This window comes from Podarcis bocagei (assembly GCF_964188305.1).
Source record: "Podarcis bocagei genome assembly, chromosome: 11".
Taxonomy (NCBI): Eukaryota; Metazoa; Chordata; class Lepidosauria; order Squamata; family Lacertidae; genus Podarcis; species Podarcis bocagei.
In genome coordinates, this window is record NC_138136.1 from 23,730,829 (window position 1) to 23,751,270 (window position 20,442).

At 40.5% G+C, this 20,442-nt stretch overlaps 1 protein-coding gene across 4 annotated transcripts in view; it reads left to right on the plus strand.

Moving 5' to 3' along the window:
- Positions 1–20,442, plus strand: part of EFNA5 (ephrin A5) — a 225,319-nt gene that overhangs the window by 166,577 nt on the left and 38,300 nt on the right. For all 4 annotated transcript variants that reach the window (XM_081213874.1, XM_081213873.1, XM_081213871.1 and 1 more), the window contains exon 2: positions 14,777–15,069. In XM_081213874.1, coding sequence (XP_081070000.1) covers positions 14,777–15,069 — 293 coding nt within the window. The remainder of the gene's footprint in view (positions 1–14,776; positions 15,070–20,442) is intronic.

The window sequence follows — 20,442 nt, forward strand, 5'->3', positions numbered from 1 at the left end:
AAATTCATGAATTGAAATGTGTGATCGGCCTGTATGTCTGGCTTGCCTTTTTCTTTTAAAGTACAATAGCATGTATTTAATGGATATAATTTAAAATTTGCTGGGTGCAATAGGGACCAACAGCAGTTGGCCTCAGGGTCCTGCAGAGTTCTAGTTTTCCTACAGTAATCAACCATAGGCACGTGGGTGTATCGTGTAAGTGGGGATGTAGATCAAACTGCAGAACACTTTGGTGGGTGGGTGAGATCGCTCCCAATTCTTCCTTTCTAGCCATGAGAGACAGCAGTCACCCATCTCACCTTAATCAAACTGGCCTTTCAATGTTTGTACTCCACAAAGGAGCATGCCACATCTGGATGGGCAGCATGAACGATGCAAGTTTTTAGAAAAAAGGTTTTCGTATATAAAATAACAAATGCCCTTTGTAAAGTAAAACGTCCTTTTCATAGAATAAAGTTGAGGATATAAAAAGACTTCCATCTGCTGAATATATTGCCTAAAGGTTTGGTGAAGGCCAAGGTCTTGAGTCTTTTGCTTCTGGGAACTTGGAAGACCTAATTGCCTCCCTGTAGTTTTCAAATTGAAGGAGATTTATCATTCAAACAAGACTCTGCAGATCTTTTGTTACCATTGGGTTTTAGTTGAGGAAAGCAGGTGTAAAACAGGTTTGCTTATGCGTGCTGTGCTGTAAAATTCCCACAGCAGGTGTTAGGCAGCAAAGAGACAACTTCTTGGGGCCTTCAAACTGTGACACTGTGCAAAATTAAGCCGTAAAGGTTGTCATGGTTAAGATCATTGATTGGCCAGCACTTGGAAAGTCTAATGTACATTTACTGTGCAAAGGAGGTAACATAATGGTGGCTGCTCAGGAAATGCTTTACGCTCTAGTTTTTAAGACCTTTTCACAAATGTTTCAACTAAAACTTCAGGTGAGTGATGGACCCAGACATAATTTCCATTAAAAATATCTTGAATGCTAGTCCCTCGTGGCAATCTACTATTCTAATCATGCTCTGGGTGCAACAATTCCTCATTTCTAAGGGGGCAATGATTGAATGGTATTTTTAAAATAATTATTCAGAGGCTAGGAATGAAGAAGGCCTGGAGAGAGACCGGGAACCAGCAAGGCCCGAAGAGTATTATTGGGGTCTGCATACAGAGCAGTGTCCCAAAATGCTTTCTGTCATCTTCATCTTGTACAGCAGGAAGCAATTCTAGGAAGGCGGAATTTAGTGCTCATTGCAGAATATTCAACAGATGAAAACTGTTGAAGGTAGATTTTATGTTCATGCCTCTAATGCTGCAAATTTCACTGAGGGGGAAATCAAACCTGGATTTAATCTACAAGTGCAGCCTATAAATAAAAATGGGTGCAGTAAAGACAATGATTCACACGTAATTAGCATTGTGTGTAACCACCGTATATTATTTACATCATATCTACATATGACAATACAATATAAAAATATGCACATTACTTGTAGTTTACATAGAACATTTTGCTACAGATGTGCTTCAGAGGAATTACTGCTGACATTTTTGTTAGTGTGTCGTTGAATTCATGAGGATTCAATAGAATATTTGCATACCCAAAATGAAGTGGTTCAATCAAAGGAGTCTTACTCCTTACTCCATATGGCCTTCCATAAACCAGTCCCATTCTTGAAAGTGGGCTGGAACTAAAATATTGTCTCATGAACATGGTAAGGGGGCATACCTTAGGATTTATGCGCCAGCAGATCTGTCAGAGGAGGCATGGAACTGGAAGAAGATATTTTAAGCAGGATTTCAGGTAGAAACATACTAAAGTCATCCTTGTTGGTGGAACATTAAGAACAGCTAATAAACTTGACTTCTTGTTGCAATCAAATGTCCGGTGTCAATGTTTAAGTAAGGTGTGCAATTGTGTAAGATTGGAGTTAACCAGTTTTATGCTGTCTGTGGTTTATGTTGTGGGAGCTGGTTAGTTTTTGTTTTCAAAACTTGTATACAAGGCTTCTTAATACATATATGATATAATCTGTTGCACAGATGTATATGTGGACAGTCGCAGTCATTATTTTTTGTGACATACTATGCAATGTTAAAATGAGGACCTGAGAACCTAATTACTGTAAGTTTCAGAAAAGCATTTTAATAGACTTTTTCCTGTTGGATTTGCTTCATTCTCATTCATCAATAATATTGTATAGAAGAGTAGAAATACAAATTATAAAAGCTATTGGTGTCAGTATCTGTAAATTGCTTAGGGAAAGGCAATGTGAATTACGGTTGATGTGAATCAATCGCACTGAAGGTCATTATGAATGTTGTGCAAGTGATTTTCCTTTTGGCTTTTTGAGTGTGAAAAGCAAGACCTTTCTGCAGATGGGCCATTGTTCTCCATAACCATTAATAGATGTCAGCGAATGCCTCGGGGCAGGGTTAACAAATACCAATCATTGTCGCATTCCATCAAATCTGATGGACTGTAGCTCTTAAGTTAGACACATGGTCAACACATGTTATGCAGCTCATGTCTGCATTGTTTAGCACCATACCCATGGGTGCTTTTTCCTTTTTGCTGTTTTGTGCTTCTCAATTAACTCTTAGAACTGCCGTTTTAATGTAGGAATCAAAGAGTTATAATGACTTAATATCAGTTCACTGCATTTTTTTGTATTATGCTATGATATAATTAGTTGTGGAGTGTAGGGTTCAGACATGTACTCCTCCCTCTGTATAATATTCTAATGTACACATTTATTTGTTTCTCCTAAAAATAGACATGACTGCAGCCTTAGAAGTGTGCCTCAATGGCCAAAATAACAAATTATGTATATATTTACAGAGACAATTATATACATGCATACCAGTATGTTCTAAAGTGATAGTATGTAATACACTGTTGATTGCTAAATATTGTTATCTACACTGCATGAACAGAAATTCAATAGCAGGCTTGCCTGTCCCGGATATCCCTAATTAGAGCACATGATATCCGGGAAGGCAGAACGTTTCTGAAAAGAACATTTTACTAATACCTAAATCTGGGTAAAATATAGATGGAAAGCAGTAGGAGAAAGGTAGATTGGAACTTAGGGTAGCTAAAAAAAGGAAACAACTCTACAAAGCTCCTCCTCCCAGCTGTGCAGGAAGGGGGTGGAGTATATGAGCTCGATGGTTGCCTTGGGCTCACTGATGTAGCACTAAGCCGTGGTTTAGGCATGCAAACACTGCTAGCATTTGACAGCAAAATCTGTGGTGGTGAATTATGAGCTTCCTTGCTGCTGCCAAAAATAAAGTGGAATAAATGTTGTGAGTCAGACCCTAAGTACTACTGGATAGAACTAATGTGAAGGAAGTAATTGGGAACTGAAATTCATGAGAGCGCATATCTGTAAATCAGCCTGGCAAAGAAGTTGGCATAGACTTGGATGTTGGGTTTCTGTAGTTTGGAAACAGACTGCAAGTGATCGCTGATGGACCTCAGTATCTGCTTGGGTGTGATTGCCTGCAGTTTATGTGACTTGGGCCATCGATACTAAAGTTCAGCTCATAAGTCTAAATGATGCCTTTGAAAGAATAAGAGCTTGCCGTGTACTCTTCCCCCTCCCATCTCTCTCCATCCCCCTCACTAAGCTAAATGCCCACAGCAATGAAAAATCAATAGGCAGGTAGAGGTTGCCATTGCAGGGATTAAAGCTATTGGAGCTGGGAGAATTTGAGGATGAGAGCTTGATCTCCTTGGAATCGATGCTCTGACATGTCACACAGCATGAATGTGCCCCTGATTGCCCTCTTGCTTTATCATCCATCTGCCTTGGCACAACTATTCTCCTGAAGCCCCGCGGCCTGGACAAGCACACACTTCTTAAGGATGGGACAAGAAGTCCCAAAGATCAAGAGGTGGCTTATGTGTGTTTACATTGAAGAGCGGTTGCCTTTCTTGTACATTCTTCTGGAAAGTACCGTTTGATCAAAAGAAGAGAGGAAAGGGAGAGAAGGGATGTTCATGAGAAGATAAGAGTGTTAAGTGCATAAAAGTGTTCCCGTATTTGACCAGTTGGTACTGAAGTGGCTAGATTTATAGATGGGAAGTAAATGTTGACTGTTTTTGTGGTGTGTTATGGAAAGAGTAATTTTTTATGCTTACATTATCTCTTTATGTATATTGCTTTCTGCGGTGTTTGGCTGTGATACAGCTGTACGAAAAGTTATAGGTATGGAATTGAACCACAGATAATTCAATAAACAAGCTTGCACCTTTTGATAAATAACTACATTAAAAATCATTATACTTAGCTTAATTTTTTTCGTTTGCATGTCCTTTCACGCAGTGTAGCTTGGTTTTGATGAGAAAAGGACATAGCATGTTAAAAGCTTTCCAGTAGCTATTGCACCCACCCATGATTCTGTCACCACTGTTGATCATTATTGTTCTGTTCAAACCCAGGGCTCTTATTTATGAGTTAACATTTATGAGTTGCTGCTCTTCTTCAATTGATTCTGTCTTTAAATACAGTGCAAGAAAGGATAATACAGGTGTCTCTTGGTTCGAAATATACAGAGGATGCTCCTGCATTATTGGCATATTTCTTGCAGGCAGAGACATGCATAAAATTAAGGCTGCCCAGCTTTAATCAGTCTGCCTAGTAGATAGAGTAGGCAGACTTTGGTTGACTGCCCAGCATTGGCAGGTTGTTGTTTTTTAATTGTTGGGTATGAAAATGAAGCAACCCTTTGTTGTTGTTGTTTTTGTAGACATTTTGTATTACTGTAGTAGGAATGGTTTCTGGTAGCATTTCCTATGAGCAGTTAGGGGTAGCTTTTAAAATCAGGGCTATTCCTGGCCCTACTTTGTGCACTGCAATGTGTATGAGAGGCCCACTATTATGGAAAGGGTCAGCAGGCAATGGCACCCCACTTTTGTGCATGCTACTCTGTGCACATTGTTCCATAGAGTGTCCCTTGTGTTTTATATTTCAGTATTCTAAAAAGAAGAAGAAGCTGGATTGAAGTTTTGATAAGATGAAGTGGATTTTATTTAACTCCTTAAAAGCTTGGTGATCATAGCAGAAGCCGATTCATCTTTAGACTGGTTTCTATGAACTGAGATAGAAAGGGATCTTAGTGCTCATTTTCAGCAATAAATCATTACTGTTTACCCGCCCCTCCACCCTTCCATTGTTGCTGATTGCATCCCACTTATATGATCCAACTAATTTGAAGCATTCAGGTGCCAGTGCAGGGTTACAATAGGAATAAGAGGGTGAAGCTAGATCTTTGACTCGTTGGCACAATGGAAATTGGGTAGCAAGATAGTCTTGGCTGTTCCTGAAAATGTGATAGGTCGCTGCAGTCTATTATAAGGCAGTAATTTCAGGTCTGATGAAGTCTCTCAAGTACAGGGACCTGATTCTGCTCAACTGTGTAATTGTGATGGAAGTGGGCCAATCAGAGACAACAGCTTTGGCGCAACCTTTTGGGAGTTTTGTTCCAGCAGAGCAAGTGAAGGGGGGGTGGATGAGAGAAGTTACAAATGATAAGTTGCTCTGCCTGATTTTGTAATGAACAAGTAATAAACGGCCTGGTTTCCCATGGAAGCCTGACGATTACAGAGCAGCCGCAGCTCTATGCCCGTATCCATGTTTTATTTTGATCATTGCAGCACAGCAGAGACAGGTAATTATCATAATCTAACAATTAGCCTGGCATCCTTTCCCAGTGTTTAATTACCCAGATAAATAGTAATTGAATAGAGAGGACTTAATGATAAAAAGAAAAACTTTCCCTCTGTCTCCGTGCTTTCCTGGCCTGAGCGTGACTTTTTAGTACTGTTATTGTAGAGGTCTTATTATTACTTTATATCCTGCCTTTCTTCCAAGTTGGGATTCAATGCGTGTTAACAAGAAGGTACAAGACATTCTTAACTACATTGGGACATAAAACAGACGATCTAACAATGGTCATCATCCTGGTACTTCACTACCCTAATTTATTCGTTTTGTCCTACTTGATTATTATTTTTTTAAGTAACAAAATGGAACCTTTCCAATATGCTGCCTTCTGCAACTAGAATAATGCATTGCTTTTTTAAAAAAAGTGAATAGAACTGAAATTAATACTTTGTCTGATTATTCCGTTGTTCTTTGAGTTGGAATCAATGATGTTTTCAGCACTGCCTGTGAACAGTTTATTGGGAGGCATGGCAATTCTGACAAAAGGGGCATGATTTCTTTAAAGGAGCTTGTTTATGGGTATTTCTGAAATAGTGCTTTTGTATAAATTCTCAGCATCCAAATGATAGACGCAAGCACTATTTTTGCAATATCTTTAAATAAATTGTTTTATCCTCCAGCAAGCTTAATTACTAACCTCTAGCTTTTTAAATCATTATGTGGGAGAGCGCATTGAGAAAAACGAAAATGAATGTATTGAGCTGTTCAAAAGAATAATGGAGTGATGATTCTTCTGTTGAGAGCTCACATTGGGTGGTATTTGGGTGTATCTTGAACGTTGGCTGACTTATGGGTTTGAATTCATATACTCCTCAAGTAATCTATAAACCACTGGCAGTCTGTTAACTAAGCTACGAGATGGGTGGTTTGCAGAGCAATGCTGTACTACAGTGGATTTGGTTGAGGCAGAGATGCCCCCTGCCCAGACAAATAGTGGACAGACATTACTGCTTATGATAGATAGTGGGGACTTCTAAAATAGGGCATTTTGGAGGAAGGGGGTAGGATTGAACCAGGACAGGACCTGCTGGATCCTGTGCAGCATAGCTGTCAACGTTTCCCTTTTTTAAAGGGAAATTCCCTTATTCCGAATAGGATTCCTTGCAAGAAGAGGGAAAAGTTGACAGCTATGTTGTGCAGCCATCACATGCAGGCAACAGGCCCCATCTGAGCCTTTTCATTGGCACAGCAAAGAGAATTCCGCTCCTTCCTCTGCCCAACCTTCCACCTTGGAAGGTATGAGCAGTAGTGTTGTGGATGTGGTGGTATCCACAGCACACTATTAATCCCATCACTGCCATCCAAGGGTTTGGATTCAGCACTTTATGTAGGTTTATATATGAAATGCATTTAAACATAATCCTAGGAGTGCATCTAATAGTCTTGTTCAGCTGACAGTAAGGGAGAATAAACCAGTTTTTGGCAATTTCCACAGGTGGCATTGTTGGACACAGCCTTCAGTGTTTTATGATAGGCTTGTAAGTTTAATATAAAAAACTTCTTTAAGTAAGATATATAACACTGGTCAACAACAAATTTGTTGTCTGCGTTTTTTCAGTTGATTTAGGACAAATCTGATGCGCTGAATCCAAAAATCACATTGGTTTTGCTCAATCAGGTCAAGTTTTTGAGCTATGGCCACATGTCGTTTTTTTACGTTTTTGTTCACATGTACGCTTGTGTGGAACATTTTAGAAGAAGTTGGTGGGGGTAAAATGCCATGTCGAATAATTGTTTTGATTGGAAATGATTATTTTAATGAGAAGAAGTATTCAGGTCCGATAGGTCTGGGTGATTATGTCGAAAAGGGATCAGTTTGAAGTCATAAAATCTCAAAATCTTCCATAAATTGGTGTGGCTGGGATCAACAGAAAGAACCGGAGCAGCCTCAAGTATCCTGATCTTCAATCAGCACGTCGTCCTGTAGCTCATTGTGAGGAAATTCCAGTGCCTGTCTTCGGAGAACTTCCTGACATTAGTGACAAAGATGCCTCCAGTGTTGAAGGACATCAAGAAGAAGAAGTGGTTCTTGAAGATGATGCTCCACATCCATTTTCCCAAAAGGAGTTGAATGATCTAGTTTGCAACCTCAGCTTGTCAAAGGACTCTGCCGAACTGTTGGCATCCAGATTGAAGGGGAAAAACCTCCTCTCTGACAGTGCTCGCATCAGCTTCTTCCACAACAGGCATCAAGAGTACCTCTGTTTTTTCTCGGAAGAGAAGGACGTGGTGTACTGTGCAGATATTGCGCAGCTTCTGCTCAAGCTTGGAGTGCCACAGTACGAACCCAAAGATTGGAGACTGTTCATTGACAGCAGCAAGCGATCACTGAAATGTGTTCTGCTACACAACGGCAACCAGTTTGCCTCTATACCCCTGGCTCACGCGAGTACACTGAAGGAGAACTATGAAGTGGTGAAGTATGTGCTGGAGAAAATTGGTTATGATCAGCATAAGTAATTTATTTGTGTTGACCTGAAGATGGTGAACTTTTTGTTGGGACAACAGTCTGGCTTCACCAAGTACCCATGTTTTCTGTGCATGTGGGATAGTAGGGACCGTGCTCAGCATTACACGAAGAAGGACTGGCCTGTGCGGGAGGAATTGGTGCCTTGCAAAGAAAGGAATGTCATCAACGACCCTCTGGTGGACAGAGACAGAATAGTCTTCCCACTGCTGCACATCAAGCTCGGCTTAATCAAGCAGTTCACCAAGGCTCTGGACAAGGATGGTGACTGCTTCACTTACTTGTGCCAGGCTTTTCCAGGATTGACCATGGAGAAATTGAAAGCTGGCATCTTTGAAGGTCCTCAAATCCGTCAGCTCATCAGAGATCCAGAGTTCGGAAACTCAATGAACGAAGTGGAACTGGAAGCGTGGAAGGCATTTGTTCTGGTAGTGAAGAACTTTCTTGGCAACAATAAGGCCAGAAATTACACAGAACTTGTCAACAACATGCTGACTGCTTTCAGAAACCTGGGCTGCAACATGAGCATCAAGATGCACTACTTATTTTCACATATGGACCGGTTTCCTGAGAACCTGGGTTCAATGAGTGACGGGCAGGGGAAGAGATTCCATCAGGACATGAGAGAGATGGAGACCAGGTATCAGGGTCGCTGGGACGCAGTCATGATGGCTGACTACTGTTGGACTCTAAAGAGAGACCTCCCTGCCACTGAGCATTCCAGGAGTTCCAAGAAACGGAAGTTCTAGCCCTGAAGTTTGAAAAATGGTGAAGCAACATGCAATTTACGTGTACTTACCTTTATCAATGCCCACCATTCAGTTTACAGTAAACCTGACCTGACCTGGATGCCATTTCCTGATTCAGCAGTGCAAAAATACCCTAAATCAGTTGTAGAAATCTAGACAACATTCAAAAAGTAAAAAATTGTTGCCCAGTGTAATTGTGCAACTGTATATTGTAATAAATTTTTCACACGACAGCTGTTAATTAAATTAGCAATGTTAGGACGAGACATAGGAGTCAACTCCTAGGGGCCAAGGTCCCTTTGCCCCCCTATAAAATATTTTGGGGGGGTCCCCCTTAAAAATTAATGGGCATTGCTATTCAAATGTGTGTGTGTGTGTGTGTGTTTGTGTGTGTGCGTATGCCATGTCATGTGATCACTTATGTGTGTGGGGCCTTACCTGGGCTCCCCCAATATTTTATTCAAGTTGACACCCCCAGGGGCGAAAGTATTGTTACCCAACTCAAATGTGAATAATCACTTACCTGATTTGTCAGTCTGAACATTCTGAGATCTGAGGAAGAATGCCATCCTAATACTTATAATGTGCTTGTGTTTAAACAGGAGGATTTTCCCTTCTCTGTAAAGAAAACTCTTCCATGATATCTGAAAATAGAGAGCAGTTTGAAGCAGAGGTGCTGCTGCTAGCATATGCACCTTAAAACACAGAATATGACTAATATATATTCTTTGTATGGGACAAGCCACAAGCAGAAGCTATTGCCGTTCTTTATCCATCTATATGATAATGGGCAATTAGTGTCAGTGGTGCTATTTTTTATGCCAGGATTTTATACTGTTTATTTTTTTTAACGGAGGGAAGTGAAAGAGAGAGCAACATGCAAAAAATGCTACTGCATTCTAAATATCTAGTTAAGCAAACCTCTTATAGCCATAGCCAACAAAGTTTATTAGATTCAAGACAAGACTCGCATATGCTTCAGAATTACAATTATGAAAAAATGCACATGGTACGAGCCGTGCCTGCATTTTGTAATGATGGATAAACACCAGAGCACAGGAATTAATTTCAAAACAGTTTGTCAGTCTTGAGTATTTCTTTGGTTGAAAGTGTCAGCCCCCCATATTCAGCATTCCTGCAGCTGAAACAAATAGGAGATGTCTGAGAAGCAAGTATCCTTACATCTGATGATCTGAACCAATCTTTGCTGGCCTGGAATCAATATGAATTCTTATTTGCTTGCTGCAGAGGTGCCTTGGCTGAGGAGCTACTTAACTGTCTCAGGCTTTGCCATGCCTTTTTAGAGCTTTACTGCCTATTATCTAACTCAGTAGCGTGCAAGTTTCCATGACACTGTATGAACGTCACCTGACTGAATGTAAAGGTTAATTGTGGTTGAAGAATAGCAGTGTGTTTTCTTGTATGTAACTGATAATGTAAGGAGGCAAAATGCATTATTTGGAGTGGGGGGAAACACTTGTGGTTCAGGAATTTTATTTTAGCTCTCTAGCCTATTCATTTTGAAGAAAAGACTGACTTATTCCTTCCTTACATTATAGTCTCAGCTAGCTTTGAGTAGGTGTGTGTATTCTGAGCTTTCTACATGGAGTAGACGTGTAAGAAGTTAGTTGCCCAACCTAGTGACATTTGGGGACTCATTTGCATACTGTTTAGGGGGATCTACAAGACTGGGACTTAAATGACAAAACCAGGGAAATCTGTAGCCTCTGTGAATACTGTGTAGAGGAGCATACGGATTGCATTCTAGCAAAATGTGAGGAAGGAGCTCTATAGCCTGCTTTTTTAATCATATTCTCAAACATGTTTGTAAACTAATTTCTTCTTTCCTACACTGTTGCACTTTTCAGTCTTGGTTTAGAGCAGGTAAATTAGTTTTGAACTGAAACATTCATCTCATTCTGATAGCTGGCTATTTTTCTTATAGCATACCTTAAATGTAGTCTCTGAAAGTTAAAAATATTTCCTTTGAATTCAGGTTGGGGTTTGCGAGGCATTCGTCTTGCGAGGTACCACTGTACTTAATTCGTTCCGGAGGTCCTTACTTAACCTGAAACTGTTCTTAACCTGAAGCACCACTTTAGCTAATGGAGCCTCCTGCTGCTGCCGTGCCTCCGGAGCACAATTTCTGTTCTCATCCTGAAGCAAAGTTCTTAACCTGAAGCACTATTTCTGGGTTAGCGGAGTCTGTAACCTGAAGCCTATGTAACCTGAAGCATATGTAACCCGAGGTACCACTGTATTCAAGTTTCAGATATGATTTAAATAGTCTGGGTTTTTGGCAAGAATTTAAAATTGCCTGATACTAATAAAATGAAATATAAAATGTATAAGCTCTCTAGCAAATAGCTTTAATTAGTAGCCATCCACTTTAGTACTTACACACACTTAATACAAATATCCAAATAAGGATGGGAATAAGTTGCCTCTTTCTTCTCAGCCTTGAGTAGGTACATAGCCCCTTCTAAATATTGCTTTGATTAACTCATAATATGAGAGGTCCTGATCTTCTTTCTGAAATTTATCATTCCTCCAACAAACCTGCTTTAATTCCCCTTTTGCAAAATTCAAGGGAACACAGAGGGCAAATAGCTCCAGGGATTAGAATTTTCAGTGGGGTGAAATCACAGGAAGAAAGGTTTTTAATTCCTTCTCTGTTATACAGCAGCCCTGTCCAGTATCAGGAATCTTCATTGCTGCTTTTTGTCAAAGAAATAGGCCCTAGGAATTCCAGTCATGGAAATCCCTCATCTACTTTGCCTTAGTGGTTATGGCAGATATGAGTTCTGAAATAAAGTCCCTTTACTGGGTTTCAAGAGAAAACCATGTGGTGATGTGCACTGGCCAGAATTAGATTTAGCAGGCTTTTGTTCGTACACTAAACACAATTTCTCCTTTGTTAAAAACCTATTTTATGGTAGCTAAATGATTGTAGGAGATGAATAGATTGCTCTGAATATATCCTTGGAGAAGACCCAATGATCATTGCTTCCCCCCCGCCTCACCGCCCTAAATTGGATGGAAGTATCTAGTTGGCAGATTTCAGGTCCATCAGGTGCTTAAAATATGTGCCTCAGGTGAAAAGGGACATTATAGTTAAATATGTCACGGTATCTTTATTACTATCTCTGCACTTTACAGTGGCTGCTGTCGAGGAATAGAAGCCATAGGTAGGGATAATGTGGTGGTAAGAATAAGTACAGCGTGGAAAGAATAGCTGGTAGAAGTCGATGCTTGTCTCTGTGGAACTATAAGGTAAAAGGGTAAAGGACCCCTGGATGGTTAAGTTGGCAGAAGCTGGGACAGAGTAATGGGATCTCACGCCGTTGCATAGATTTGAACTGCTGACCTTCCGATCAGCAAGCCCAAGAGGCTCAGCGGTTTAGACCACAGCGCCACCCACGTCCCTGTGGAAGTATATATGCTGCAGGTATACAGTGTGGTCTAGAGCCACTATTTCACAAGACAGCTTGTGTTAACTTTATATTCCTGCTAACAGATGTCCACATTATACGATACCTGTGAAAATAAAGCTTTCACTGATGATATTACCACTACTACTAATTCATTCAAACCTTTCCCATCTGGCTGGGTTGCCCAAGCCATTCTGGGCGGTTTCCAACAGAATAAAACATCAAATACAAAAACCTTCCTGATACAGGAATGCCTTCAGATGTCTTCTAAAAGTTATGTAGTTATTTATCTCCTTGACATCTGATAGGAGGGTGTTCCACAGGGTGGGCACTACTACTGATAAGGCCCTCTGCCTGGCTGCCTGTAAGTTCACTTCTCACAGTGAGGGAACTGTCAGAAAGCCTTTGGAGCTGGACCTCAGTGTCTGGGCTGAATGATAGGGCTGGAGACACTCCTTCAGATATACAGGACTGAGGCCATTTAGGGCTTTAAAGGTCAGCACCAACACTTTGAATTGTGCTCAGAAACGTACTAGGAGCCAGTGTAGATCATTTAGGACTGGTGTTATATGGTCCCGGTGGCTGCTCCCAGTCACCAGCCCAACTGTCACATTCTGGATTAGTTGTAGTTTCCATGTCACCTTCAAAGGTAGCCCCACGTAGAGTGCATTGCAGTGGCCCAAGCAGGAAATAACCAGAGCACTCTGGCAAGACAGTGCGCAAGCAGGTAGGGTGTCAGCTGGCATACCAGATGGAGCCGGTCGACAGCTGCCCTGGAAACACAACTGACCTCCATGGACATCTGTGAATCCAAAATGACTCTCAGGCTGCACACTTGGTCCTTCAGGGGCACAGTTACCTCATGGACCGTCTCTAACCTTTGCAGTGAATGTATGTTTGATTCATGTTCCAAGAGTGTTCTGCTGTAAAGATGCACTCCTGTGAGTAGAGAGTAGTAGGTAGAGAGGACTCAGTGGGACTAAATTGCTGCGTCTGGGCTGTGTGTGAAAGTGACTCTCTCAGGTGACTGGCAAGCTTCCATATGCAGTGCATACAACTCCCACCTGCAGTACGCAGCTGAGAGTTGGGCGAGAAATATGTTGGCCCTACCTGGCACTAAGCTCCTGCACTTCTATTACAATGACAGTAAAAACAGCCTCACTACTGCTGCAGCTAATACTGCTTACCAATGCTGATAATAAAAGCGCATCAGTGAAAGTGCCTTGTACTACCTTTCTCATCTGGCTCTCATTCCAAACTGTCAGGTGAGTGCTGATAATTCATAGTCTAGAATTCTTTTATCTGAGCAGCGGTATCTCTTCTATGCACTTTGGCAGTGGAGTAACATTGCTTTTCAAAAATATTTCAAAGGTATACTTTGCTTTCTTGGATCTTGACTAAATGTTGCCAGCAGCAAAGAGAAAGCAAAGATGAATGTATGTGCCTGTAATGGGATTTGGTTGTGGTACAGAAGTGATATCTCCCATTTGGTGTCTGTGCTGTATGAAAGTATGTATAGCATTTCTGGTTTTTTTCTTTAATAAAGAGAGATGAAACAGAGTTTCTCTCACAGTCCCCCTCCCCCCATATAGAATATATTGATCCGGAGGCAATTGTAGGGCAAAGGATACAAACAAGAACTGTTAGGAGTCTTGCTCTGTGTTTGCAGTCATGGGATTGTTGTCTGTCACATGGCGGTGTATGTTTTCATTCCACAGTGTGGGAAGTGACGGAGACAGGATGTTTATGTTACTGTGTTCGTGAAGTGGGACTATTGTCCTTTGTTCTTTCTCTCTTTGCTGTCTGATGAGAAAGAGGAAGGAGCTAAGTCAGAATGCTCCAAGTGTATTATATGTAAATAAAGTAGATTAGCCAAAATGCTGTGCTACTGAGTTCTGCTACGCAAACTGCGAATAGTCTGTGGATCCCTAAGTGTGCTGATGCCTCTTGATACTATGCCAGTCAGGCATGTGTCTCTGCCAGGATCCTACAGGAGAGTAGGACAATCCTAACAGGAACTGGTTGTGGCCCTTCAGTTAAAGGGCACTGAGTGCAAACTTATGGCTTGAAATATTTCTTGAGCTATTTCCCATGCTTTTGACAAAGGAAATACCCCAAGGGCAGTATTCAACATTGCACTGTTACAAAGGTTCCATCTACGCAGACATAACAGGTTGTCTGATGGAACAATTCTCCTCTCCCTTGTGTGCTCCTCCTGGGGGTTCTCATGAAACACAAACACGGAGCCAATACAGGGGATGGGAAAGCCCCATTGCACAAGTGGAAGTCCTTGTGAAGGGCTTTTTCTGAGAGAGTGAATCCAGATCAAGATGTTATTTTTTGTGACTTTAAGTAATTTTTTTGTCATGAAGATTTCCTGAACTGGTTTTGTTTTGTTTTTCCTTTTAGATTCCAGCGGGGTGACTACCATATTGATGTCTGCATCAATGACTATTTGGATGTATTCTGTCCTCATTATGAAGATTCAGTGTCAGAAGATAAGACTGAACGCTACATCCTTTACATGGTGAACTTTGATGGCTACAGTTCCTGTGATCACACTTCAAAAGGATTCAAGAGGTGGGAGTGCAATCGGCCTCACTCTCCGAATGGACCATTGAAGTTCTCAGAAAAATTTCAACTCTTCACTCCGTTCTCATTAGGATTTGAGTTCAGGCCAGGCCGGGAATATTTCTACATCTGTGAGTATTTGGAGATTTATAAAATGTTGTATAGCAGCTGGAGGAAACCATGGCAGTTTTTCACTTATGCAAAAGGCCAGTCTGTATGTGCTACAGATGTGTCTTGAGTATATACTTATAGATCTTGGGATCCCTAGATAAAATCATCAGGAGTATGGGAATAAAAATGAGATATAAAATATGTCTGCCTTTCCCCACATGAAACTGCATATCCAGCTGCATTCATGTGAAATAAAGCAACACCATTGAGGTTATTCAAGAGAACTTCTCTTACTTCCACATACAATCTGGTTCACAGGCATTTAAATAACAATATCATTATTGCAATGTTTTTCATTTATAAGGTTCGCATTCAGGTGCAAAGAGATGTCCCCAAACATTTGTTGATTCAATAGAATAGTAGCTACACTCATTTTGATGGATTGATGTAGAGTGAACTCTATGCTTGTAACAGTGAAGAAATGTCAGTATGACTCCCCTTTGATGGTTCTTTACTTCATATTATTATTTGTAAACGGAGCAGGAGATGCTGCTAAAAGTGCAGAGTACATTTGTAAACTTAAGTATTAATGTTCTTGTGAACGCAACCTCATTATGTTCATTTGAGCTGCTTCTCAGTTTGGAGACGTGCAAAGTGTCATTGCAGAAAGTGTATAGTAACAGACTATCCACTTCAGATATGCAAGATTCTTTCATTTTTTCAAAGAAGCTGTTGCAATGTCCTTGGCGACACAAAAATGGTCATCAGTGAAGAAATGTTCCAAATGCTATATCTGCAAATACCACAGTCCAGCATTATTGAGCATAGTAATGTCTCGAGATAAATGGCAATCTTCACCAAGTCAAGGAGACTTTTTACTCAGAACAGCTGTTTCTTTGAGCATGTGTGGGGATGCAAAATGCATTGGGAGCAGGTTTTCAAGCAAATACAGTGGTGCCTCGCAAGACGACAAGAATTCGTTCCGCGAGTCTTTTTGTCTTGCGATGTTTTTCGTCTTGCGAAGCACGGTCCGTCGCAACTGCGCCTCTTCAAGCGGCAAGACGTAAAAAAGCGCAAGACGTTTTCGTCTTGCAAAGCAAGCCCATAGGGAAATTTGTCTAGTGAAGCAACGCAAAAACGGAAAACCCTTTCGTCTAGCGAGTTTTTTGCCTTGCGAGGCATTCGTCTTGCGGGGCACCACTGTAGTTATGAAGGAATTCACACACCTGTATCGTTTAAACAAGCACACTCTCCCTCACTATCAAGGCACTCCCCCCCCCCAAGGAGATTTGAAGCCTGCTATGGCCTTTAGGTGATGCCGTGGGAGAAACAAATCCCAGAAAAAGCATCAGCCTTTTAGCTGCATACGAAAGTAATGAAATGAGCTCTTCTTTAGCATAGAGCTCCTTTCCTTTACCTTGCACATCTAGAGTCCAATAATTTACAATTAGTTTCAGCATTGCAGTAGCCATTTTTTTCCAGCTGTTATTTCCTCGGTGAAACCATTATCTCACTAAACTGGTAGCATCTATTCTTTTACTTTATGCCTTCAGTCTCATGTTTCTTAAAAATAAATAGGGAAATTCATTCTTGCTGAAATACATGAATGCTTCTTCTACTTAAGCAACCAGGCATCGCAAGAAAACGTACCTCTTTGTACTTTTGTGTGCTCGCTCTCAATCTTACACTCTCTCCACGTGCCAAAGCGTAATGAAAATAAATTGGAACAGTAACAGTTGAATTGTTTCACTGCTTACTTTCGGAGATGTGTCATGTGAAAACATGTCAGAACTAAACTCTGGTTCATATCCTGTTAGTAAATACGAAAGGAATCCCAGTCAAGTGGAGATGGTTGTGAAATGAATTAATTTACATCATATGGTACCGATCTCACTTATGCAAACATCCCCCATGACTTTGGAGAGTTTGTGTCTCTAAAGGGATGCAGAACTATATCTCACTGCAGTGAGCAATAGGTTAGGTATTATTGTGAACTTTGCTGCTTGAAAGTTCTAACGAACAATTAAACTAGCCAAGGAAATTTAAAGTGAGGTATAACTGGGCGTGTGCAGCAACCAAAAAGCTCCTCTTGTATATGTAGCGTCTGGAAGCAGCCTCATCTGTTTTAAGATCTGCTCTGTATTATTCTGATTTGATTCATTATTTGGGTCCAATTCTGATCTGTTAAATTCAAAGCTCAGTTCTACCTCTATTGACCATAATTAGAACTCTAGAGATGGATATCTGGTTTTCCTCCCCTGCCTTTTCACTCAAGTGTTTGAAATTTGCAGGGAAATTTCTTGAGCAGGTTAAGTCTGCCAAATCCTTTAAGGGGTTTTAAAAATATTACTTGATGCTCCATCTCTGAGGGCAGATTTATCTCGACCCACACAGAGAAAAATGTGCTCTGTCCTGTGGGCTCTGGGACTCCCTCCCCAAAACCACAGGATTGCAGGGTGCATGTACAAACTGTTTAGTCAAAACCACCATTTGATTTTTAATTTATAATATTTGTATTCTGTTTTCCAACAACAAAAGTTGAGCTAACAGCAGCTCGCACTAATAACAATTGCATCAAAAATTAGCAGACATTCCAATCACTGTATGAATATTATAAACGATGTAAAGAAGGCTAAAAACGAACCGATTCATTTAAACAATTAATGCAGTTCAGTACAAACTCAAGTGCTTCAAAATATCAGGAATAGCTGTTGAGCACCAGCCCTGTCCCAGTTGATGTCCTCTCTCTGGGAAAGGGTTTCTTTACCCAGTGTGGCAGCAGTGCACTCCCAGGCAGCAGCAAGACCTTTCATAGGGAAGTAGGATAAAAAGAATCTCATTGCTATGTACTAACTTGCTTATTAGAAAATGCAGAATCCGTTGAACTATATAAGCAGCACTTCGCTGCCGTTTGAATTAATACTAAAAATGCACCCTAGTGCTTGTAACACCTTTTTTCTAATTTGTGGTTAAATTCAATATTTTTCCTTTTTAAAAAAGTCATTGTGTTTTCTATAACATTCATTTAGTAGAATCATTTAACTGTCAATGGTTCCCATTAACGTAATTGTTTCATAGTACTTTGAAATATCAAGAGTTTTATGCTCTTTATCTAAGCTGCAGTTACTTTTTTTAATGAAAGGTAAAATAGCACAAAATTAGGAATGCAATGATATATTTTTAGCAGCAGCATTTTGGCATTCCAGTTGGTGAGATTTTATTTTTTAGCCATATTTCAGAATCTTAAAGTCTTAAAAAAACATTTTCCACGCACTGCAAAATATCACTGGATCACATATTCTACAGCATATCTGTGTAATTCTTGTATATGATTGAACTACATCTTTGTAGTATGAACTATTCGGTGGTTTCCAGTAAATATTCCCCAAAAGAACAGATTTTTAAAGGATTAAACAAACATTAGGTTATTTGTTGCAAATAAGTTTGAACTTGTACGTATCATTGGAAACTTACTGACTGTTAAATTCACTGCATTATCTAACAGTTAAATGTCAAAAACCTCAAGGAAGTTGTGATGGATTTTTTTGCCTTCTTATCACATTTATTTGAATGTACAAGATTATGAATCGGTACATACTTTTTTGAGTTACTGGCATGTCTTTTTAAGACGCAGAACTCTTTGGTAAGCAGTTGTTTGTTTCAGAGGTTATAGGCTCGTAATTTGGTTCTAGATTGCCAACTTGTTGAACTAAACACAAAACTAAGAGGCTGGATGAGGTGCCATCGGTTCTATTTGGGTTGCTGGCGTGTGCATAATCTTAAACAATGTTGTTCCATTTTTGTGTCAATGACCGTTGCTGTTGTTTTCATCCTTGGGATACATGTTTCTTTCTTTGATCAGTGATAGCACTGGCCATATTCCCAGTCAAACAGTCCTAGATAGCCATCCAGGCCCATGTAGAGCTTGTCTGAGGCCTGGAGCAGGAGTCTTGTTAGAATAAAGTTATAAGCTCAAACACAAAATCAGCCACCCTGGTGGGGAGGCCGCAGCCAGCTTAGCCCACTGATGCCTGCGACAGCTGCCCCCCAATACGCATGGGCCTGATCCCATGGATTAGGAAACTGCAAAATGGCATCTAAATAGCAGGTGCTCCTCTGTGAGTCATTCTGCATGTGACAAGTCAAAAGTGAAAACTGAATCCTCTCCTCCCACTTCCATCTTACTGAAACGTAATCACACTATTATGGCTCGCACTTTCTCCCTCCCTACCTGCGATACCGTAAGTGATAGGTGAAAGATACCTGAAGCATGGGAAGGTGCTCAATAAACTCTGCTACCCCCCACTGTATAAATGAACGAGACAGACGTATGGCTGTTGCATCCGCATCTAATTTGACCCTGAGTCATGTGTGTTAACAATTTATTTGTTGGCTGTGATCCAAGTAAGGGAACCTCAAATGCAACTGGACCTATTCTGTTGTTATCTTTTGGGATAATATAAATTTCCTCTGGATTTGTGGAACACTTTCTCCCTCCGGGGGCCTCATGCCACTGTGATCTGAGAGAACTGTGTTTACCATTTTATTCACATATAGGAACATCTGAATTGACCTTTAGGAATGAAAACTAACTAAGGAAATTTATTTAGATTCAGAGCTTTTTAATGTCCCAATAATACTTCAGGGTATTGTTTTTATTGCTAGATGCCCTTTTAACTTTTCAGTGGAGATCTGATCAGCATAAACAGGGATGCTGCCCTGACAGCTGTTGAGCTGCTCAAGTGACTCAAGGAATCCTGACTTTGATAGCTGGTTCACCCAAATTGCTTTCGACATTCTGAGTGAAATCAGAGTAATTGGAAGAGTTTGATAGATGTGTGTTTTTATTTTATTATTGGTATTTTTTGTTCATGAAACATTAAACAGACAGACAAGGTAACCTTTAAAAGGGAATTTTGCTTAATCTAGTGTGCAGATTAAAGGACTGGTTGCTATTAGAAGAATTAAGTGCTAGTCTTGTAAAAGAAAAGCTGGAACAATCACCACTGTCTAATAGATTTTGATGTCGGTAGTGTTCTTAAAACCCTCAAAGGGAGTGTTAAAAGCTGTTGCATAATTTGGGACTGAATAAATATCTGTGCAAGAGAGTGGAGATATGAACCAAAGCAGTGCTAGCATTTGTTTCTGCAGGTCCTTCCCCCCACCCCCCACCCGCAAGCCTGTCAGATAACTAATTGAAAAGAGATTATTTGGATTCCTGCTGTTAAAAATTCAAGTGTCATTAACGCAATGGAACAGGGTGTATAGAAAGGAGATGGGCTGTGCTTTTAAAGTGCATCTTTGAGAATTGTCTCATATGTATATTGTAAGAGGTCTTGGCCTTTGTGGCTGAATGAATGAATGGTTTTCTTTCCACGGTTAATAAAAAAGTC